Below are 24,201 nucleotides of genomic sequence, written 5' to 3'. Positions count from 1 at the left end.
GGAGCCCAAGTCATGGACCAGGACCCCACTGTGCTAGGTGCTGTACAGACACAGAACACAACAGTCCCTGCCCCAAAGATCTTACAGTCTAAGTATAAACATACCAGCCACGTCAGCACAGCTCTGGGAATAAGGTTAGTCAATTAAGTTGTGCCCCCTCTGCTGGGTAGGTGGCTGCTCTGCAGCACAAACATCCTTTGCAGAGTCAGAGTGGCCTTTTCCTTTCTGTCTCAGTGGTGAGGTTTTTATTTTCAGATCTCAGCAGCCCTTCGCCATCAAACTGTAAGAAAGTCAAGGTGGGCCACATTTTTGTCCTTAACTACTTGACACACGTCCCCCTGGGACAAGACTTGGAAACTGCTTTTTCAAATGACAATCACCTGCTGGTTATTAACTAGACTGTCTCTTGGGATCGTCTAAGAAAAGGTCAATGCAGGGTGTGTGATGGCGTGCAACCAATTGCCTTTACTCCAGCCACGTAAAAGCTTCCTGAAGGACCAATCAGAAGAGGTGTAGGCTGGGCAGAGGGACCACAGTCCCCAATCCCCCTCTGTCAGGTTAGAAATACTTGCATTCCCAAGGTCTCCAATTCCTTAAAGGAATCGACCTTTTCCTTTGCTTTCCTCCCCTCCCCCCAGTCATTGAAGACAGGGATGAGAGCTCCTACCATATGCACCAGCAACATGTCTCATAGCAACATGGCATATGAAGTCCACTTTCATGTACATATGGGTCAAATTCATGCTAGGCTTCCCATGGAAATGCAGCATTTGACTCTTTTTATTATTGACTCTTTGGGGTCACATTTGACCTGCCATTCCAATGTTTGCTGCTTGCTATTCATGAGAGATTTTACACAATTTATGGCATTTTTTTTGTTCAGCGTTTGGGTTTGTTTTGCAAGTTCTCTTTCCTTCCCTTTCATTTTCTTCCATCCGTTCAAATGCTGCCCTATGTTCGTCTGTGGGGAGAAGTCAAATGGGAGGAGAGGAGTTGTGGGCTCTGGACCCAGTCCTTCCATAGATGCAGCCTGATCCTCAGTAAATGGTGCCAAACCAGCCTCCACGTCCAAAGAGGGGCTCTTCTCCTGGACTGCTGTTGGTTGGGAGGAGAGGAAGATGAGGAGCGGCCTCGGGATACAAATATGGCTTCAGCTTTGAGACTCTCCATGTCAGCCTTCCCTGAAATATTTCCAAACTTCATCCTGAATGCAAGCAAGTCTCTTGGTTAGCTCATTATATCCCTGCACAAGGCTCAGCCAGTGTCTTTATAGGAAGCATCTACTGCAGAGAAAGAAAGGAAGAAGTCTCCTGTTCTCATCAGCTGCATCTCAACCTGCTAAGTGACTACATTTCTCTTTTAGCTAAAGGTGAGCTAAGCAGGCATCGTGCTGGCTGGATGCCGGAGGGGCACTCTGGGTTCGGCACTGGAAAGGAGTGTTGGATGCCTGAGTTGTGCTCTGCATTTGAAGCTACAACAAAAGATCGAGTGCTTGGTTCCTGTGAAGGCTGTTCCAATAAGTGGGCCCATTTTGAAGGGAACGGGAGCTGTAAATGTCCACCCAGGATTGTCTCCCTAGAATCTCAATGGCCAATGGGATTAAATCTCCTGTTCAATTATTGAGACACTGGGTGAGCTGTTCTCTGGCTACCTGACACCTTACAGACTTTCAGATGGATTTCTGGGCTCCTGTGAAACTAACTTCCTGATTACTGGTGAGACTGTAGGCTGTAGCCACCTAAGAGCTCCACGGTCAAACTGTGCCTATCCAACCCTTGCATACAGTTTCTAGGAGATTTACCTGAACGGCTTTCTCACCTCCTTGCAATGTAACCTTGGACACAGACCGGACTGGACTGGACTGGTATGCTCACCTGTAGGAATGGTCTCTCAGGGGGGAATTCTCTTGGGTCAGAGCTCTCCAGAAAGATAATCCTCACTGGAAATGTGAAGTGAGATAGAGTGTGTGTGTGTGTGTGTTTGTGTTAATGACAGCGTTCTTATATCACACTCGCTTAGCTGCTGCCTCAACCATGAGTCCATTCCCCTCTTGGGTTGACTATTTCCTGACCTTTGAGGTATGAAGCTTCTGAATTGGTCTGGGTGAGAGAAATACAGATTTTATAGATGGCCAAGGGCTATATACCGTTAAAGCTTGTAATGTTATTTTTTTTTCTTAAAAAAAAACAAAAACCCAAAGCAGTGTGTGTATGTGAGAGAGAGCGAGAAAATCTATTGATGCTATTTCCTCTACTGTTTGTCCAACTCCGTTTTCTGTGGCACGCTCTCTTCACTGAAGGGATATGGTTCTTGAGATGTGGCAGCACTTGAGTGTGGGAGCAGAAGGACTTCCCTGATTGGAACTGGTTGGGAATTATCTATCTAGATGGTTTTTTGTCAGAAAATGTTGACTCATCAAAATTGAAACTTTTGGCGGGAAAATACCAGTTCTGATTAAACTTTTGGCGGGAAGGTTCCTCAGATCCAGGATATAATTTCTGGTCAAAACCAGAGAGAGATCCCAGAATTCCTCATAACCTCCATGGCTAGGATACACATGAACTTGACCCTGGATCTCCCATAGCCCAGCTGAGTGCCCTTGCCATGGGGCTATGGCGTATTCTGGGGGTGGAGCTCTCTTTTTGAGAAGCTCTGAAAGCTCTCAGTTTTGTCCCTGTGAAGACCAGAAATTTTTTTTAAATCTTAAAAACTGAATGGGAAAAACGTTCCCTGCCCAGCTTTCTCCCTGACCCCGATGGGAAGGCTGAGAAGGAGGAGCTTTATCCTCTGTTCTGAACGCCTCCTCAGAATCACCATCGGTCTCTGCGGTGCGTTCGTGCCAAGATCTCCTCCCTGTTTTAAACTAGTTAGAAGCCCCACCAGCTTGAGGGAGCCTTGAGGCCCCTGCATAGGAAAAGCTAAAGCCCCCACTGAGGGTCTCAGTCCTTAATCTCCCAACAGACCAAATTTCTCACTGGTGGCACTCTCAGAATCAATAGAGTTTCACCAGGGATGAGCTTGGCCCAGGAGTCTTCTCAGCGCTCCTTTTGGGGGAGGCTAGAGCAGCTAAAAATGTCTCAAATGGACTTCTGAGTTGCAGCCTCTGGCTATGCCTGCCCATCCTGAGGGAAGCATAGGAAAGTTGGTGGGACTGGGACCTGGTGGAGCAGAGGTGGCACAGAATTATCTGCTGGGGCCAGGCAGGACAATCAGCCAGTCCTTCGCCCCTGTGACGGCAGCAAATTCCCCTCTCATGTTACAGCCCCCAGTGACGGTTGCCATTGGGTGCTGAAAACAGCTACGTTGACTGTGATTGTGACACTCTGCTGCCCTGGGAAGGCTGCCAGCATTATGTGTGAGCTCAGCCAGGCGGTGGGGCTGGCCCCTGCTCTGGTTTTCATTTCCATAATCCCCGAGCCAGCCCAGCAGCCAGGCCCATGGGACGGGAGAAGAGCACAGTCCCCACACTTCTAGGATTTGTACGACTTTTACCAGATACAAAGTGTCCATGGGAGCAACTCTCGCTTCTGCAGCAGCCTGGTAGAACATGGGCCGGGTGGGGTGAAGTGGGGGGTGTTCTGGTCCTGTCCAGAAAGTGTCTACCCAGTGTCATGAGGAATTTTCCAAGTCAGCAGGGCTGACTATAGGATTTTTGGGACACTCAGTCTCTTCCCCCTTTTCTTCCATTTATTCTTGCCCTCCCCGCCCCTCCCACGTGAGGGGATGGAGAAGGGAGCAGCAGACCTCTTTCCCAGATTCCCATGGCAGACAGAAGGTCTGATGCCTGGTTCTTTAATGACAACCTGTCAGCTAGACAGCCCATCGCTCCTCCCTTGGCTAGCCTGGAGCTAGCAGCGGGCCTATCACCACATGGACAGTCTGAGACGGGGACAGTTGGAGCAAACGGAACCATGGACCTCAGTGGGGTTTGGTTCAGGCCTCTGTAAGGCAACATGGTCCCATGTCCAATTCAGGTCTGTTCCCAAAAAGTGGCGGTGTCTCTTGATGATGGGTTGGGTGGTGGTTCTGCAGATCAGGGGGTTGAGCGGAGCAGCTTTCAGCTGCCAGGGAGGGATTTATTCCTTCCTAATCACACACTGGTAATGGGGCAGCATCTTGCTAGTCAGAAAATTTGAGGGGGTGGGTGGGTGGAGGGGCGGGAAACAGACTAGCTAGGAACTCATGGGGGGAAAGAGTGGGGTGTCCCATCTCTTGCTTCTTTCCAGAACTATGAGATCCAAGCTATTTCTGCACCGACTTCAAGCACTTTTTAAAAAGAAAATAAATCCAAATTGTCCAGGAGGTTAGGTAGCTAGGAGAACTCAAAGAGAACCTTTGGACTCGAGTGCAATGGCAGAAATCAGAAAGAGGAGGAGGAAGCCTTTGGAAGCCATTACATGGCTGGCTTTTCTTCTTCCTGTTGTCATAATTTCTTGGGCTGACGGTTTATCCCTTGGTGCCAAGGAAAGGGTACTAGTAGAAGCAGGCAGCCCGGCTCTGCCCAGCCCCCCTGGCCCTTTATTTTGGGGAGTGGGGTTTGCTGTTCTTTGGTTGGGGGGAAAGGGGCTTGTGTTTTGGAAGGCACGTGTTTATGACAACAAAGCTTTTTTGCACTTTCATTCATTTTGCACTCATTTAATTTCTGTTTTTGTTTTTTGGGGATTGGCACCTTTTTTTGTGTTTTCATGACGAAAATACTCTCGTCGTCGCTGGTGCAGCTATTCTGGAACTTTGTGTCCTGAGTATACAGAGGATTAACAAACAAACAAATCAAGATGTGATGTGTTTTTGTCAGTGTTTTAAAATACAATAAATCAATGTGAGCGATGGAGTTATACAAAGCTGGTGCCTGGTTATTAATTCTTAGCCCACGTGTTGCCCTTTTCAGCCAGACCTCTCCAAGTGCTCTACAAAAGAAGGTAAGTGTCTTTATCCCCATTTTGCAGAAAGGGAAACTGAAGTACAAAGAGGAAAAGTGATTTGCCCAAGGTCATATAACAGAGCTAGGAATAGAAACCAGGTCTCATGACTCTCAGCATAGTATTCTGTCTACTGGCCCACACCGCCTCTTGCTGCACAAGATGCCATTTAAGACAGAATAATGCACAGCCCCCGCCACCAATTAAAATTAGGCCAGGAGTACAAAGACCAGGCACATACCATATGGAGGACAATGGTAGATGAAGTCCAGGGCCAGAGGCTGATCTCGGTTATAGCACTGAAGGACATGGAGTTGCTCTGGATTTGCACCATTGGAATACAGCAGAATTGCTCTCCATGGGGGGCAGTCTCTCTTCACCCTTTCTGGCTGGGGCAGATGCCCATTGGAAGGCTGTGCAGAAGTCCTGTAGAGTAAGGGGAGGCTTGACTGCAGAGGGGGTGGCTGATCCATGCCCGAGGAGAGAGAAGGTGCTTCAAGCCTAGAGGAGCCCATGAGATGGTGCAAGGACAAGAAAGGGAGAAGGCCACAACGGGAGCAGAGAGGAATGAAGTTCCCCATCTGCCCCTACAATAGCACAGCCAGAGGGGCTGGTAGCTCAGGGCTCTGTCTCCTCAGTAGCAGAGCCAGAGAGGAAGCAACACTACACAATCACCCTGCCCTTTGGTTGCTCTTGCTTCTCCTGGGCACTCAGCCTATCCTGCCTCACCTCAAGCTTTTGGCCTGGGACTGTTTGGGGGGGGGGGGGGGGGAAGGGAGAGAATTTCTTGGACCAGCTCAGAAATCTCAGAGGTCCCATGAATGCTGTAGATGGCACAACTGCCAAAAGGGCCAAGGAAAGTCAGGCCTGGGTGGAGAGACTGCAAATCCGACTGCTCCCGAGGAGCCCCATCTCCCATCAGTGCGCTCTGCGGCTCCCTCTCCGTTTGACCCTATGAGTCTGCTTGTCTCTCTAATATCCTGGGACTGATATGGCTACAACTACGCCACATGTCCATCTGGGGGCGTTTCCCCTTCAGGCCAGAGTTCTTGTGGTGCCTCAGCTGCTGTGAAGAAAGGGCAGGGCAGGGCCTCGATATAAGACTGTGGAAAATTCCACTGTGCCTCCAAAGCCATGATACCATGATTCGTACCAGCCCCTTAACGCCCCCAGCACGGGCGTGGGGCATGAGAGACCTTTAAGCAATTGCTGAGCTGTCTGACATGATAAGATCTCCTTTGCATACCAGCATCTGCTGCCATGTTCAAGAAGCTCAGACAGAAATATTGGTGCAAGGTTAAACAACGCCCTAAGGGTCAATGCAACCACTGATCACTCTGTGAAGGCGAAACTCTGGGCATAAAGCTTTCTTACCAAAGGGGAGTTCCTATTCCCCAGTCATCTGTGGCAGCAGGGAATACAGCCAAGTCTGACTGATTCCAAGCCTTGTAGAACAAAGCATGTACAATCTATCTCTGAGAGGGGCTTAAACTGTCCCAGAGTTTGGGGTGCTGGGATCCAGCATCTTGAATCAGTGCATCAGAGAGTTTGGACTAGCTGCAAAGTCCAACCTTCCCCAGCTGTAACCTGTGTCCCTTAATCCATTGGTTCCCTGCTGTATGCTGCCCCCACAAAGCACTGTGTCCTTGCAGCGCATTATAACGAGAGTGGGTCAGGAATTTTTTGATTAACCATTGTTTTCTCTGAAAAATGCGGATCAATCGAAACCTAAACTGTTTGCGAAACGGGTTTTGATGAGTCTCCTGACTTGTATAACTTTTGAGAAAAAAGTTTCAAAGTTGTTGAAAAGTCCTGTTTTGACATCTTCAAGCGGAAAAGTTTTGGGGACTTTTTCTAGTTGAAACAACTTTTTGTTTTGAAATGTTAGGTTTTTTTTTTTTTTTTTAAAGGAACAAGCTCAATAATCAAAACAAAATGTATTTAACATGATCAAAGCAAAATGTTTTGATTGACCCAGATGGAATTTTTGCAACCATTTTTGTGGTCAGTTTTTGTCCCAATTCAAGATGGAAACTTTTTTTGACATCTCCAAAATATTCCCTACATGGGAAAGGCATTTCCTGCCAAGTTGTAATTGTAACATACAGCCCGGAGCTGGACACACCAATCTTTCTGGTGGGAAAGCCTTTTATGTTCCCATTCAGGAGTCTCTTTATCTCCATAGAAATAACACTAAACCCTCACTTTGTCATGGTTCTTCGTATACCTGCGACGATTCCATACAGGGCTGCAGGAGGCTCGTAGGGGGCTATAAATCGCAAGGCTATTAGGGAGCCATGAGAAGAGGAGAATCCAGCATTTGATGAGGACCTTCCACTGATGTCATCCCACTTCCATGCCCTAGCTGTTAGCCGATGGATTGTGTCTGGATTCAGGACTCCTGACATTCCCCTGCCTCTCTTGCTGCCAGCGTTTAGCAGGTGACACATGCCTAATTACCTCAGCTAGTGCCCAGCATGTGACCTGCCTTCGGAAAACAGAGTACTTTGTTCAGACCTTTTTCACTTCTTTCCTCTGTGGTGAACTGCCCTCTAATTCTTCAGCAGGAGATTTGTCCTCCCCACCCCACCCCCTGAGTGGCTCTCCAGGACCTCTGTGTCCCCTCAGAGCAATGGCAGGGTAATAATTTACTTCCTGGCATAAGCCACTCCTTGAGAATATTCCTTTGACCTTCAGACTAATTCACCAAAACAAAAACAGAGAGCGAGAGGGGTAAATAACACCCTTATGCAACTGGTACTAGTTACACACTCGGCTTTCTCCAGTGCTGCGTGACCAGACAGCCCTGCCTGGTTGACTTTCTCCTTTTGGCAGGTAACGTTTTGGTTTATCTACTTATTTATTCCCTGATGGTCCCTCATTCTGGGGCGCACGAAGGAGCTGGTTTGAGGGAAGCCTGGTCCTCGATCATGCACCGTCCTATACAGGGGTGTCAGCAGGTGTGCTGGAACAATTTATATAGTGCGGGTGCTGAAAGCCATTGAACCAAACTGTAAACCCTGTATATAATGGAAATCACTTCAAGCCACAGGGTGCTGAAGCACCTACATCACCCCTAGTTCCAGCACCTATGGGTGTCAGAATCTAGGGCCAGAGAATTGACTTTGGGGAGGGCTGGTCCTTGGGCACAGACTTGTTGCTACAGGGGTGGCAGCAGCAGGCAGGAGAGGCTTGTTCCCCTCTTCAAAATGATCAAACTCTCAGCAACATTGAGCAGAGGTGGGAAAAGCTGCTTTGGGAGGGACGGTTTCTCTTGTTTTGGAGAGTGGTGTTGTGTGTTCTCTCTCCCAGAAGGGAAGAGCCACCGTGTGCTCAGAGTAGAGGTTTCCTGTCACGTCCCCCCATCACCCTTGTTGTTTTGTCTGCCCCTCAGAGCTGATTTTTCCAGGATCCATTTTCAATAAGAAGCAGCAAGAGGCATTTTACATGATATGAGTAAATTCCTATTTAAAAATTAGAAAGGGCAGGGATGCCTGGATACAAAGCTAAACCCCCAGGGCAATCCAAACCAGCCAGGGCCGAGAAAACAAGCCCTTAAGCCACGACAGCCAGGGCTGTGTCTGCACTAGGATTTTCAGCTGTGATTTCAGCTGGCTCCCTCTCAGCCCCTCTGGAACGGGTGCTCAACTGGTTGTCCCGCTGGTGTGTGTAGGGTGAGTGGAGTTCAACACTCCCCTCCTGTTCTAACAGCACAACCTCATTCTAACACTGGCACCATGAGTGAGTTCAACACCAGCCCACCGGAGAATAAGGGGGACACGTGTTGTCAAGCACAGCGGGGGATTCTACTTTATTTCAAGAGCTAGCAGCAGGGCACAAGCTGTCAGGGTTGGGGGGTTAACCCCTAGTGGGGCTAACTCTGCACTTGGGATAATGGCTTTTGTCGACAGCTTAAGCATTGCTTGGTCCACTCTAGACTGGTCAGCCCAAGACCGATCCCTATAGACATAGGAAGGTGGGCAACGCCAGCCTGCAGTAGCCCCACAGTCCATCTAGCTCAGCGTCCTCCTGCTGACAGTGACCATCACTAGCTGCTTCTCAGAGTGACAGATCTTTGGGGGGAGGGAAGAGGGGGCATTAAAACATCCTCCCCCATGCCTTGTGAGTTAGAACTGGCAGAGTCAGACTGACATCCTCCCCTCTGATGGAGGAGTTGGTGCCTGTGCAGCAGGGGGAAGGGATGTGGACCGTAAAATGGCAGATCCCCTAGGTCTGCTCTGCTGCATGTGAGAAGGACTAGGGGGTTTAGTACAAAGGGAAGGGAGTGGGCCCGGCTGGAATTTTGAGATGGGCTCAGCACCTCAACTGGGCCAGGTTTTAGCACATAGGGTCCTGTGCTTTTTTGAATATTTGCCCCTAAGTATCACTGTAGCAACCTCTGGGTGCTGAGCCCTTTTGGAAAATCTGCTCTGTATGGTGGGTGCCAAGCACTTGGAAATCAGGTCCTGAGTGCTGCTGAAAGGCTGCCCCTAGGTCCTTTTCTTTATGACTGTGATTGAGCTGGAATTTTGGCCTTGTGCAGTGGCCCTTTGAGTTAGGTTATTTAACAAGGTGTCCCACACGGGGGGGGGGGGGAACATTACAGCTGGGTGCCCCTATTTTACATTTTTCTGCTGAATGAAGAAGACCTAGAAGCTTTGTTAGAAAATCTCCTGCATTTTACATTAGCAGTTCAGATCTTATCTACCCTGAAACTCTATAGAGAAATGGAAAGCTATTGATTAAGGTCAAACAACTGTGCAGGGGGGAGGCAGATTGTTTAAAACTCTTTGTTTGCTTACTTTTGTTAATGTTAACATTAAGCCAAACACCTAATAAACACTTGGAAGAAAAAAGTCTTTGTGAAAATGTCAACAGCACTCCTTTAATTAAGAGTTGAGAACTCTCCCAGTATTAATGTGAGACCTCCAGCAAGTCCTCCAGGAAAAACTAGGGGGCACCAGATTTTTGATATTCCTGATATTTTTAAGGTAAAACAAAATAGAAAATAATACTTTAAAAAACCCCACCCATCAACAAAAATCCACTCAATCATTCTTATTCCTCATAAAGAGGCAAAAATAGGCAATATCCACTTTTAAGAAATTACCTTGCTATTCTATTGTATATAGGTTCTTATACCACCCTTAGCACCGTAGTATCTAAGCACCTTCCAGAAGCGCATTAAGCATTTGTAGGCCATCTTTTCATGGCTGGCTGCAAGTAACTAATTTTGTATGCTAAAGAAATATGTATTAATCTTGTTTGGACCATGTAGATTCTGGTTCATGTGGGCAGTGTCGTTCCTCTTAATGATGATGGTTAATATTATTATATAAGTGGATGTCTAAGAATGCAGTTCTCTATAAAACAGCCTCTGAAGGAGTGGGCACAATATTTGGAAGCGGATGTGTGTGAGTGTGTACGTGCTTGTTTCTATGTAAGGGTATGTGTACACTACAGAGACTACACCGACATAGCTATGTCGCCATAGCTATGCCGGCATAACCCTGTAGTGTGGATGCAGCCGACCCTGATGAAAGCAGCTTTTCCATGTAGGAACACCTGGTGCCTGAACAATGGTAGCTACATTGGTGGAAACATTCTTCCATCGACATAGCTGTGGCTACACTGGGAGTTAGGTCATCAGAGTTATGCTGGTCAGGGGTGTGGTTTTTAAAAACCTCTCACCGAAGCAGCTATGTATTGACCTTGCTTTTAAGTGCATGAGTTGTTTATGTATGTGAGTACTTCTCTGTGTGGGAGTGGGGGTTGGGCTGGACTGGGTTGTATAGTAACAGATGTTGCCTCCAACTGTCTTGCAGTGGAGAGGTAAGCGTTCCTAGTACAGACAGGGCCTCAGATGGCAATGCTTACAAATTAACCTCTTCATGGCTGTCTTCCCTACCTGCTAGGTAGGTCTAATCATTTCAAGGGGGGTCTCCAATGAATACAACAGCAGGAGTAAATGTGGGTCAAACGAGGGAGCGGCAAAGAGATTCAAATTCCTAAATATGCCCTTAATCTGATGAAATACTCACCTGGTGTTATGAGCTAATAACTGCTGATTGAAGACCCATGTGTTGTGGTTGATAAATGCCCAAGGGGGTCCAGAGCTCACTCTTGTATGTGCCAAAGCTGTGCCCCAGTGCTCGCTGATACCACATGCTGTTCATTTAATAATCAGGGAAAGGTGACGGGTTTAAAATCTTTTAAGGATCACGCTGCCAGTATAAACATCAGGGCAACACTGTTGGCTCAGATGGAGTCACACGGCACTTTAAAGGCATTGGGTGCTAGCAGCTGCTGTCTGAAACCTGGCCTGGTTTATAGCCCGGGCAGAAGAGAACCCAGTATCATAAGCTGTAAAGCAACTCCCATCTAGGTCAGCTGCTGCCTTAACGTCAGAAGAAGAAGTTGGCTGTTTAATATTTAATTGCAATGTTTAATCATTAAAGAGCCTTGTTCCTCTTCTGACAATTAAGTCGGTATTGAAGGGGAAGAAGGCATGGCACATTCTCTCACCTTCCCTGCTGCAGGCATGGCACAAACAATATAATTCCTCAGCAAGAAGACCTGTCTGTGCAGACACAGTTTATAGCTCACTTCTGCTGATTAGGCCTTGTACCATCATGGGGCCTTTCCTGATACTGGGCTGAGAAATGGGAGCTCAGGGGCCAGAGTCACAATTGGGGTAAGTGGAAATCAAAAGGACTGCACCTATTAAAGCCTCTGAATTAATCTGATTAGTTAATAGGCCTGTCCCAGGCAGGGTTGCAGACACACCTGTATGGCAGCCTTTCAGCCATGTAGGTTAGCAGCCCTCTGTGGCTGGCTGGCTCCTGTTTCAGGAGAGTGCTGCCTCATCAGGCGTGTGGCCAGTTCCCAGCTCCAGGCTGACTACAGAAGGGAACCGGTCCTTATAATCAATACACAAGAACAGTTACTAATGATTCACTAATTGTACATTGCACTTACACCATTCTTTCCATTTCCACCGGGCTGTACAAACAGCTGGGCCGGCCTGATCCTTGGTGCAGTCCCACTAAAGTTAGCGCAGTTGCACCAAGGATGAATTTGGCCTATTGACTAATCAGATCAATTGAATAATCAAGTCCTTGCCAGGTAACAGAAAAGCCCAACCCCATGGATTTACCAAACACATTGATTCCCAGACAAGGTAAGAGGTTTACAATCAATACCCACTGTGATGTTCGGGGATGGTGTGTAGTAAAGGTAGCCTCTTGGGGCATGTTCCTGAGACCAGGAGCTAATGTTCTGAGCATGCTAGCTCACCTCTGGGCATGTGCTCTGCTGGCTTCCAGCCTGTGTAACCTGACCTTCATCTTTGCAGGGGAAGGCCAAGAAACCACACAGCTTCTGCGAGCCTCCCTGCCGGACGTATACCTGCCTCCTGGGCCCTGAGGAAGTGGAACCTACTCGCCTGGTGCCGATTGCTGAATTGCTAGCAGAGTTTCTCAGGCAGCGGAAATCTCTCTGGGCTGACTTTATGCCCATGCCCCGGCCAGAGACCCCCTCCACAGCACTGGGGAAGACTAAGGGTAATGAACTTGACCGGTACATATCTCAAAAGTCAAGTGACTCTCCGGGCCTAGCTGTGGGGACCCAAGCTGCAGGGTGGGTGGGAGGGAGTGGAGGGGGGAATGAGGCTGGGAGTTGCCTCCCACTTCAGTATCGGGGCTAGAAAACAGGTGATGACGGGAACTGGGCCATGATGTGAGTTGCTTTTAGGGCCCTGCATTAACCTCAGCAACTCACAACCCACTGCCCCCCAGCCCGCTGACCCAAGCCCATTGACGTCAGCGGGCGCCCCCTAACTTCTCCAAAGCTCAGCGGTTCTAGGCAGTCACTTGACTGGCTTTAAGCCCAGCCCTGCAGTTTTTCTGTGGCCTGACATAATGTAGACCAGAGGGAGGGTTGTAATATTGCTAAATAATGAGTCAGGACAGTCATCTCACAGCTATATTGGGTGACTCTGCAAGCAGGGCTGTGCTGCACAGTACGTGGGCTGTAGCTTTATAATGCCTCCAGCCCGGGATGGACGGCAGACAAGGCCTGTCAGTCAGGTCCTACGGCTCTCTGAGGCCATGACCTTAAATGGCAGCAGCGTCGGCCTTGAGTGTGCCTCCGCTCTCTCTGAGCTGGAAGCCTTTGGCCCTGAACCCCAGGGTGTGCCCACATTATGGAGACTATACTGGCATAGGTCTGCCAGCACAACCCTGTAGTGTAGACGCAGCCTACGCTGACAGAAGGGGTTTCCATCAGGATAAGAACATGATCGTCCCGAATGATGATGCATGCTTCTGTTGACCTAGCTGTGTCTACTCGGGGTTATGCTGGCATCACTACACAGGCCAGGGGTGTAGCTTTTCACGCTCCTGTACCGATATAACTTTCAAGAGTAGACCAAGACTAAGGGTTTGTCTACACTAGCACTTCATCGCAAAACTTTTGTTGTTCAGGGGTGTTCACACACACACACACACACACACTGAATGACAAGAGTTTTACGGATGAAAAGCGCCAGTGTGAACAGCCCTCCTGCCAACAAAGCTGCTGCCACTCGTGAGGGGTGAAAGTTTTTTGTCTGCAGGAGAGCTCTCTCCTGCCGACAAACAGCAGCTACACGGGGCGGCTTTTAATGGCACGGCTGTAGCAGCACAGCCGTGTCGCTAAAAGCTGCGTAGTGTAGCCATAGCCTTAGTATTAAGGACCTTGGGAAACCTGCCCTGAGGTCAGACTGGCAATGCCTCTCCTCCTCTTCATTGGGAAGGAGGAAGAGAGCTCTCTTGATTGGATTTCTGGGGGCAGCTGACACAGACCCAGAGGCCTGGTCTACACTACAGAGTTAGGTCAACACAAGGCAGCTTACATCACCCTAACTCTGCAAGCATCTATACTATAATGATGCGCCTGCCGATGTAAGTTGCCCACTACACCGACCTAATAACTTCACCTCCATGAGAGGTGTATGTAAGGTCGATGTTAGGGCGCTGCAGTGTCCCTCTACACACTGCATTGCTTACATTGCCTGTTGGCTGCCAGCCCTACGCAGGGCTCACAGCTAGAACCCCGCTGCTTGGGAGAGCCCCCGCCACAGCTGGAGCCCCCAGCCCTGGGGCTGTCAGCCCCTGGCAGTGGGGCTCCAGCTGTCAGTGCCCCACACAATTAAGTCAGTGGATGCGCTCTGCTGAGGTCACACACACCGCACAGTGTGGACGTGAACCACCACTGTAATTGCTGCGGTGGGTGTACGTCAACTTACCTTAAGTTAACTGATTTTTGTAGTGTAAACATGCCCTGAGTCATGGGGCAGGGTTCTTTTAGTCCCATTAATTCTCCCTTATGCACAACTTTCCTGCTTCCTTTATCCCACTCGCTGGCAGGAGACTATTTTCTCAGAGTCCTGAGCTCCCATTAGTTCCTAAAGAGCCAAAACTCCCCCCTTGCCCATGGTTTTAGGAACCCTCTGGCTTTCTGCTCTTTTACCCCAATCCTTTCTTGTGCTCATTTCCTTCCTCAGCTTTGGGAGAGGCTCCTCCTGCCTCCCCAGCCTTTGCTCATCTGGAGTCACAGTTTCAGGCATCTGTGCCTCATTTGTACCTACAAGGGGAGCACAAAAATGGTGTGTGTGCATGTGCAAAAGAAGCACGCTTTACAAGGGATTTGGCATGGCCTAGTGGTTACAGCAGGGGAACTGGAGTCAAAAGGAAAAAATCAGAAGAGCATAAATGTATGTTTTCAGATAGAAGGGAAAAAAATCACAATTAAAAATATGTAATGTAAAGGCTTTTGACTGGATTCATTTCCTAAAGTTGGATGCAGTGGCAGTGCCTTTGTGTTTATCCCTTTTGGATTAGTCATACTTATAGCATTTAAGGCCAGAATTATGATTGCACCTACAGGCCTCTACCCTAGAGCAGGGTCCCCTTGTGCTTGGTGCTGTACGCACAGAGTGTCAGCCCCTGCCTCAAAGCGCTTACAATCTAAATAGACCAGAGAGTCAATGGGGGAGAGGGCACAGGAGTAGAATCACCATTTTCCAGTTTGTTACATGTTTACACCCTTACACCTTGCGATTAGCACGGGCTGAAATTTTTTTCTCCACAACATTTTTTGACAGAAAGTGGCTTTTTGACAAAAGAGAATTTTTTGTGAAAAAATAGATGTTTTTATCAACAATATTGGGGTTTTCATTGGGATGGGGGGAGAACCAGAAAATTTTGATTTGAAAATGAAACATTTTGGTTTTTTGATTGCTGAAAACCTGAAAATGTTTGGTATACAGTTTTGTGATTAAAAACCAGAATTGTTCTGAATAAAAATTTAGACAAAAATTATGTTTGTCAAAAATTTTCATGGGAAAAAATAATCATTTCCTGATCGGCTCTAATTGCTGTAGATTTTTAGCTAAGAACTTCAGGATTTGCTCTCATGGGAACAAGAAAGGTTCAAGCAATATGATACTGCCTTTCGCTTCTCACGTGATAAGCAGCAAAATAGTTAACAATGTTGACATTTTAAAGTATCATTGTATCTGAGCTATCCCCCTTTGAAATGAAGGGGGCTGAAAGCTATTGTGTCAGCCACTCTTCAAACTCAAGAAGAGGTTGCTGTATCAGTTATACTTGGGTCACTTATGGAAGGTTTTCTTGGTAATCATGACTGACACAGATTTTTTTTTTCTAATGAAAGCTGAAACTCTGGAGGAAAAAAAATCATAATTCTGTCCTTGCCCCCCACCCCAGTTAGACCTTTACACCCTCTGGGAGGGAATGTCTCCTACTTTGTCTCATAAGGTGTGATTCTACTCTCATTGAGTTTATGGGCATAGTATCACACACCCTTGATGCTTTGATGTCCCCAGTACTCACTTAGCATTTTACCTTAAAAACAATGCAAAGCACATTATTTTAGGATGACATTCTCTGTCACCTGAGAGCAGTGGATTTTATTGGCAATGAGAGTGGAATCAAAGGGAAGATGCTTATTTTTAATGAAATGGGAGAAGATGGTAGCCCCTTGATAATGGGTATTTCCCCCCTCCGCTTCTGCTTTGTTTCTGTTACATCAGAAGATTATTAACTCCTTCACTGCATGCTTCTGGCAGCAGTTTCTCTCTCTCTGTGGGTGTGCGAATTTACTTCAGGTGAAAAGTGCCAGATTGATAGCCCTAGAAATTGAAATCTTTCCTTTTTCCAGAACTTAGGTAACAGCAAAGGTAGTACCCGTGTGTGTGAACTGTCACACCAATGCATCTCCAACCTGAGCTGGAAGCATTACTCTACTACAATGTATAGTTTTTAGTTGACGTGTGACCCAACAGCATTAGCAGTTGTGGTGCAGCCATATCCCCTAGGGTAGGTTAGTCCCCATGGCCCCTGCAGCACTTAACCTCTCCCAGGGTGCTAGCTGCAAATGTGTCTGTTTTTGTGATGTGGGCACTTGCCACTGAGGCCCAGCAAACTCATTTCATACATGCCACCAAACAGCCATCTGCAAATAGCAACTCTGTCTCCTACACAGTTGACCTAGTAACCTATATGGTCCATCTGCAGCTTTAAGAGAACAGCCATTCATTTATAAGAGTATCAGGAAGCCCACCCAGATCTAAGGCCTTGTCATAGTGAGGACTTCAGCCATAAATTGCCAGCCAATGGTGGAGCTACACCAGAGCAAACCCCTCCTGTAGACAAGCAAAGCAGCTAGCAGCCACAGTCTGTGGTGGTGTAGGTGAATCCTTCCTGAGACTAGAACTCAGGCAGGTCTACACTACAGATCTATATCAGAATAAAGACGTCACTCAAGGGTGTGAAAAATCCACCCCCCTGAGCAACGTACTTACACTGACTTAACCCCCCGTGTAGACAGCGCTATGTTGATGGGGGAGCTTCTCCCACCAATATAGCTACTGCCTGTTGGGGAGGTAGATTAACTACAGGAACAGGAGAAAACATTCCTATGCCGATAGGAGAGTTTCACTAAGACTATGTCCACACTAGAGACCTTACAGCGGCACAGCTGTACCAATGCAGCTGTGCCGCTGTAAGATCTCCTGTGTAGCTGCCCTATGCCGGCAGGAGAGAGCTCTCCTGTCAGCATAATTAAACCACCCCAATGAGCGGCGGTAGCTATATCAGCGGGAGAAGAATTGTGACCGAAGTAAGTTTTGCTGACATAAGTGGCAGTGTAGACGTGGCCTAACGCACTACCGAGGCCGCTGCGCCGCTGTTGCACTGTACGTGCAGACAAGCCCCAAGCGTTGTAAAAACAGGCAGATTCAGCAGCACCAAAATGTTTTGTGAATTCACATCAGTTTCACTGAATTGTTCATGTTGAAAAACAAACAAATCTCCCAAAGTTGAAATGATTTGATTTTTGGGGGTCAAAATGACTGGATGTTTTTGAATTTTCCTTTAATTCTATTTTTTTTTAAAAGGTGAAAACATAAAAAACACTTGAAATCTAAAGGAAACATTTCATTTTGTGGTGAATAAAATGCTTCATTTGACCTTAAAACACATATTTCTTAATTCCAAAAATGTTTGTTTTCGGGTCAACCTGAAACTACTTTTCCCCCCCAATTTTTCAGAACTGCCAGCAAACTGGAAAATCCAGTGCTCCTTGACAGCAGAGTGAGCTGCACCAATACAAGCGTGCCTTAGAGCAGCTTTGCCTAGCTGCGCTAGGGGGTTGCCTGGCAGTAGTGATACTAGGAGCTATTACTGGGGCACCATTTTGATACGGCTGAACTCTGGCCACAGTGGGGGGGGGAAAACTCAGAACAAGCTTGCAAATGTGGGTAGGAACATATGGCAGGTAATCCAGCAGTGAAGGGGTTAAATGACACAGTAAGCAGAAAATCAGGGGCCAGGGGTGATTTGTGTGTTCTGAAGGGGAGGTGGGGGGAGTGGGAGACAGCTTCTTTCTTGCACTGTCCCATACTGGCCATCTGAACTCGGATGCCTGCTAGGCATTTCATTGGTTCCTACCAAATAGGCCCATCCTCCATTAAAACCTCTCTGCCTCATCATCACCGACATGCCGGTCTCAAACCTTGCTCTGCCTTATTTCTCCCAGCATGGGTGTCTTAACAGCAGATCAGCTCTCTTGCACTCCTTTCTTAGCTTCCTCCCCTTGAGAGGGGATAGAGACAGCAGCCCTGGCAGGAAGGAGGATGTGTTAATTTCCTGGGGCAGGCCTGACCGTTGTAGCAGCAGTTGCTGTTTCTCTACAGCCTTTAAAAGGCACATGCTCAGGGAGGGCAGCTGACTGGTGTGAGTGCTGAAGAGGATGGTAAAGCTGGCTCCTGAGATGTCTTTGAACCAGCCTGCTGTGGATTGCTTCCCTTACTCCAGGATGCTGGCTCTGCTGGTAGAAGTGATGACAGGTGTGTCTGTGCTCTTGATGCTTCCTTTCCTGTTCTCATGTTTTTTGCAAAATGCTGGAGATTTTAAACACCCGGCTGCTGTTCTGGCTTGTCAGGTTTATTTGTCTCGCTGTTCTAAGATGCGGGGGAGTTTGGCTGCCTGTCTGTGTGCTGATCCTCATGGGAACGAGGTGCCCTGGCAAAGCACGGAGCTAGAGCTTGCCCTGCAGCTGCGACCTTTTTGTCGAGGAATCACAAGGGTTGTGTTTTATTGTGGGGGGCGCCTGCTCAGAACAAAGCTCCATGCAAATGTGAACAGGCCAGAATCTGTGGGATGGGTAACTAACCAATTAAAAGGGAAGCTATCTCCCTTTGCTTATAGCCTTTCCTCATGCTGTTGGCTAGTTCCTAGACCTGAGCTCTGCAAACCCCACTGAACTCTGGGGAGGTGAAAATGTAACGGAGCTGTCTGGCCTTGGGTGTCTCTATCTCTTAGATACGTGGCAGGGGAAGTCGGAGCCTTGGTTGGACAGCTAAAGCAAACATTGGAGGAATGGCTGGTCATTCCCGAGCACTTGTACAATGTTCCTTAGCTGGGGAACAACTCTGTGCTCAGACTGTCTCTATTTATGTTCTAGGGCAGCAGCTCTCAGCCTTTCCAGACTACTGTACCCCTATCAGGAATCTGATTTGTCTGGCGTACCCCAAGTTTCACCTCACTTAAAAACTACCTGCTTACAAAATCAGACATAAAAATACAAGTGTCACCGCACACTGTTACTGAAAAATTGCTTACTTTCTCATTTTACCTTATAATTATAAAATAAATCAATTGGAATATAAATACTGTACCTACATTTCAGTGTATATTCTATAGAGCATTGACTCTATGAAATTTCAGTTTGTGCTGATTTTGCTAGTGCTTTTTATGTAGCCTGTTGTAAAACTAGGTAAATATCTAGATGAATTGATGTACCTCCTGGAAGATCTGTTTACACATACCCTGGCTGAGAACCAGTGTTCTGGGAAAGCCGTGGATTGGCTTTACATATCTTAGTGTTTTCTCTGTGTCAGTAACCACACCTCTCTCTGGTTAGCTGCAGGAGCTTGGTGACTTGTCACACCCCTCTTTAATTCAGACCTTCAGGCTCTTAAACCTGATGTTTCTTCCACAGTACAAACTGCCTGCACAGTTACAGCTTCCCCGTCCTTACTGCCACTTCCTGGCAAGCATAAGGGCAAGGTCCCTGCTCCAAGGAGTTTACAATGAGGTTAGATCGGACATGAGGAGGGAGAAATGACATCAGAGAAGAGGGGTGGGGAGTGGGGCTCGCACAAAACAAGGCTATGAGGAGATTGCCTCTTCTTGCAAGGTAAGAATCATGTTTGTGATTTATATATAGGGAGAGTATTAAATAATAGACTGACACGGGAATGTGGGTCACTGCTGGTGAAGTTGTGGAAAGAGGGTTTTGAGGAGGCACTGCTTGAACTGTGCTCTGAACAGAATGTATTTTTGCAGGAGCTGTTATTAGCTGTAGTAACTGCTTCAACTTGTGCGGTGGCATGGCTGCTGTGAGAATAGGTGCTGGCCATCTCTGAAGTGCCTGTGGTCTGTGGAAGGTGACTCTCTCAGCAGTAGGCTGGGGGGGAGAGGGGGCAGGGGAAGATGGACAGGTGGGTGGGTTCAGCAGCCAGTCTCCCACCAGTACAGGGCTCCTGTTATGTAAGTGAACTCATTGGGATTCATGTGCCTTATCCAGTCTGGGGCTTTTGCTATGCCTCAAGCTTCCCTGCAGCCCCAAGAGAGGCTGCCACGTTCTTGCCTTTCTCCTTTTCGAACCGATCTCTCCTGTATCTTTGTGACCTATTTCTGGGCTTATTTTTAGTTTTTAAGTGTGCTGGGCAGATCTCCAGGCTTTAGGGCCAGGAGGATCTGTGATTGCCTGTGTACCTGCTCTTGGGTTTGAATCTCCCGGAGGGGCAGAAGCTGCCTTGACTTAAGAGAAGGCAAACCTCGTAGAAAAGGGATGTATGTGGACCAAGTGGGGAGGGATGGCAGGCCTGGCGCTGATCACAGCCATATCAATAGATGCCTTGAAAATGGTACTATGTGCACAGGGATGACCTCGAACTAAGACCTGCATAGTGTTTCTTACATGCATAAGAAGGTGCGGTCCTGGTCCCGATCCCTGAGTGGCCCAGTTGATAGATACAAAGCAAGCGCTGCTGTTCTCCCATAGCGACTTGTCAAGTAGTTTCACTGATTCCAGCAAGAAACCACTGGAGAGGACCTTAAAATGGGCAGAAGCTGTGCAGACTCTGCCCCGCACTGCCAATACTGTTCTGTTTTGAGCCAGCCACCTTCACTAGCCTCGTCCTGTGCCTCGCCTTGCAGGAGGACACTAGAGCCGAGTGTCTTCTTGGCTTGCTGGCTGTTGAGAAACGTAAAAAAAACAAACAAATATGTTTTGGGTCAAACAAAATGTTGTTTAGCTCTTGAGGGTTTTTTTTCTTTTCTTACTTCTAGTTTTATTTTAAACCGTTTAACTTTGAAATGAAGAAAAGCTGTTTCAAATTGAAGTCTCCATGTTTCACTTTGAAAACATCAAAATCAAAAAACTTAAAAAAAAAGTTAAAAAATGTTTTAGGTTGTTTGAGCAAAACAATTTGCTGAAATCAGCGTACGCTCACGGAATGCCTGGGAAGAACCTAATCTGCAGGGGGGAAAAAGTTGGTTGAAAACTTTTGGCCAACTCTAGAGGAGATTAGCTCTCTTGTGGTACAGGTACGTCTACACTGCGATACAAGACCTGTGGCGTGGTGCAGCACAGCTGGCCTGGATCAGAGGCCCAGGCTGCAGGGCTATAAAATTGCAACGTAGACATTTGGGCTTGGGCTGGATCCTGGGCTCTGAGGCCTTCCACCCTCATGGGGTGTCAAAGCCCAGGCTCCAGCCCAAGCCTGGTTGTCTACACTGCAGTTTTATAGTCCTGCAGCCTGCACCACTCAAGCCTAAGTCAGCTGAGCTGATCTGGGTTTAACGCAGTGTAGAGTCCAGCGTTTCTCAAATGCGGCCACCAGTGGCTTTTCTTGCGGCCACGGCCTCCTGGGCTGTGATTGGGGGGAGGAGGGGCAAAGCAGCAGCCCCTCCCCGTTCCAGTTGATGCACCGCCTTAGTGGTGGCTGCTGGGGCTGCAAGCAGGGGGTTGGGCCCTGCCCCCCTCTGGAGACAGCTGTCTCCAACGCTGGAGGAGCAGGCAGCTGGTGAGTTCCCCACCTCCCCAGGGATGGTGGGGCTCAGGCTTTGGGCTTCACCCCTAGAGTGGTGGGGTGGCAGGCTCCGGCTGCCTGGCTTCAGGCTCCATCCCTGTCCCCTGGCCACGGGGCTTTGGGCTCTGGCTACGGGACTTCAGACTCTGGCACCCCACTATCTCCTTTGCCCCCCCCCCAACTCCATTGCCTCTGGCCCCTACTGCCTACCCTGACCCCCCATCCAGGGCTTAATTTGTCCCCAGGCTTGCCAGGCTTGAGTAAGTCTGCTGTGAAAAGTGATACTTCTATGTTTGTTAATATCACTTTTTACAGCAGACTTACTAGCTAGCAATAAATAAATTACAATGATTTGGACATGTATATGTGCATATTTATTTGTTTTTCTTAAAGCTAATTAAGTACTTTAGGAAAAAGTGTGAGAGCATCCACCAGCAAGAGTTGGTGGCCGCACTCTTAGGCCACCAAAAATTTTTTCCTGAGAACCCTTTCCCCTTAGTGACCTGGAGAGACCCTCTAGTCTGCCTTCTAGGGGTTAAGCTAGGAGCTACCACTTCCTTCTCCGTTATGACCTGAGTCTGGAATTTGAGCCTAGCGCTCAGTTACATCAGTGCAAATCAGCAGTAAAATCAATGAGCTTACATGGGTGTGAACAGATGTGAATGAGAGGAGAATCGGGCTCATGGGCCAGATTTTCAGGAAAGCTCCAGACCCAACGTGCTGAGCTGTCTTCAAAAGCTGGCTGCGGGGCTTGTCTGCAGTGGTCACCGGAACAGAAATACCTAAACCACTTGTGCGAACTCCTTTGGTTTTGATACTCGTTTGCGTAGATGCTCTTATTGCAGGGTAAGATAACACTATTCTGATAACTTTAATTGATTTTTTTTTTGCTGGCTTAAATTATATCAGAATAGGGGTCTTTTATTTCACAGTAAGAGCTTCCATGCACAGACTAGCATCAGACAACTACAACTAACTATTTCAGTCCCAGTTACTGCATAGGCAAGTCCATAGACCCCAGAGATGAAAGACTATTGCATCCTTATAATTCCTCCCTGCCCTTTAAGGATGTCTGCTTCTTGAGTTGCCTCTCATTCCACCAGTCCCTGTGGCTTGGGTTAAGGTGCTCTGCTATTCAGGGGCTGCCTTTGTGTTCTCAAAGCCAGTGGTCGCCATGTTATCCATTGCAAAACTGGTTTACTCTTCATATTGCTCTCCATTTTGACATTGATATCTGGCCGGGTTATGTGGCTCTCTTCCAGTAAGCAGCCTGGTCCATGGCATCATAAAATACAGCCCTCTGATATCCTGGTAACCTCAGGGGAGGGCAAACAAACTCTAATGCAAACTTTTATTGGTAGTGGAATCGAATGAACTTTTCTTAGCTTATCAGAGGAGATAAAAGTTCCGGTGAATGTCACAGCCCAGTGCACTTATGTTGGGGGGGATCTGTATGCAAACGGGGTATGGTCCTTGGGCACCTGGGAAGATGTTCATGCAGCCATCACTGCAACAGCAGGCACACCTAGCATCACTTTCTTGTTCTCCTGCAACAGCACAATGCTGCTGTCTTACTGGGCTCATAATGCTGCAGGGAAATGACTACATAAAGGTTCATTCCATTTCCCCTGCCCCAAATCTATAGTAGGAGCTTGTAAAGTCTGTTATATCATCTAAATCTAAATCTTGGGTCCCAGACCAGCAGACTGTGCCCTGTTAACAACTATTCAGCTCACAACTATGCCTGTCTGTTCAGGGATTTGGCTCCCCTGCCAAATTCCCAGCCTGGTGTTTAGGCCAATATGGAAACATCTTCTGCAAAGTGTCATTTGTTCATGTTTATCTCCAAACATATTACCTGAGCTAAAGGAACTCCCAGCTTAGGAGGGCTTGTACATCTGCAGCCAGTGCTGCTGAGTTTGTCCTATAGTACAGCTGTTCAACACTTTTTGAATGAAACACTATTTTTCCTGGAAATGCCCTCTCCTTTTTTTTTTTTTTTTTCTTTAAAAAAAGGAATCTTCTGTTTTGTTTTGTTTTAAAGATTCTTTTTAAATAAAAATGTTTTGGTTTTCCTTTCTTTTCTTCTCCTCCCACACTATTTTCCATGGCAAAGCTGGGGCGGGGGTTGAAGTTGAAGGCCCGGAAATTTTGTGAAAATATTTATTAGCTAACCAAAACAATCATTCCTCTTTGAAACCTGCCATGTTTTTATACCTTGTGTGTGTATGTATATGTGTGTTTGTGTTTGTGTGTGTGTATGTATGTATGTGTATATATATATATATATATATACACACACACACAATTTTGCAAAAATGCTCCCATTTTTGGATCCTATAGGATGGGGGACCAGGAGACAGGATTTCTGGGCCCGACTCTTCCATTGTCCTGCACTTATTGCAAAGTGACGGTAAAATGCCACCGAATCAGACAGGCAGCATTTGACACGTGCTTTGTGGTGGTGCGACTGATGACACAAGATGCAGGACAACAAAATCTCGCCCTCTTAGGATTTCATCCTGACTGACCCTGGCTTGCTGTGTGTTGTTGTGCAAGTCACCTCAGTGCCATGATTGAGTATGGGGAATAACGAGGCTCACTTGAGGATGTCGTGAG

General features: G+C 47.5%; 1 protein-coding gene across 6 annotated transcripts in view; it reads left to right on the top strand.

Moving 5' to 3' along the window:
• Positions 1-7,656: 7,656 nt before the first annotated feature.
• SGK2 (serum/glucocorticoid regulated kinase 2) overlaps positions 7,657-24,201 on the top strand; it is a 35,984-nt gene continuing 19,439 nt past the window's right edge. For 3 of the 6 annotated variants that reach the window (XM_034787564.1, XM_034787563.1, XM_034787560.1), the window contains exon 1: positions 17,965-18,330. In XM_034787564.1, the coding sequence (XP_034643455.1) occupies positions 18,234-18,330 (97 nt within the window). In that variant the 5' untranslated portion in view covers positions 17,965-18,233. Of the gene's footprint in view, positions 7,755-11,399; positions 11,614-12,273; positions 12,482-17,964; positions 18,331-19,426; positions 19,683-24,201 lie in introns of those variants that run through there. The other 3 variants (XM_034787562.1, XM_034787561.1, XM_034787566.1) reach the window with 3 other exon arrangements.

The sequence above is a fragment of the Trachemys scripta genome, chromosome 12 (genome assembly GCF_013100865.1).
Source record: "Trachemys scripta elegans isolate TJP31775 chromosome 12, CAS_Tse_1.0, whole genome shotgun sequence".
NCBI classification, from domain to species: Eukaryota; Metazoa; Chordata; order Testudines; family Emydidae; genus Trachemys; species Trachemys scripta.
Note: the sequence above shows the minus strand (reverse complement) of the source record. Positions and strands in the feature narration are given on the sequence as shown.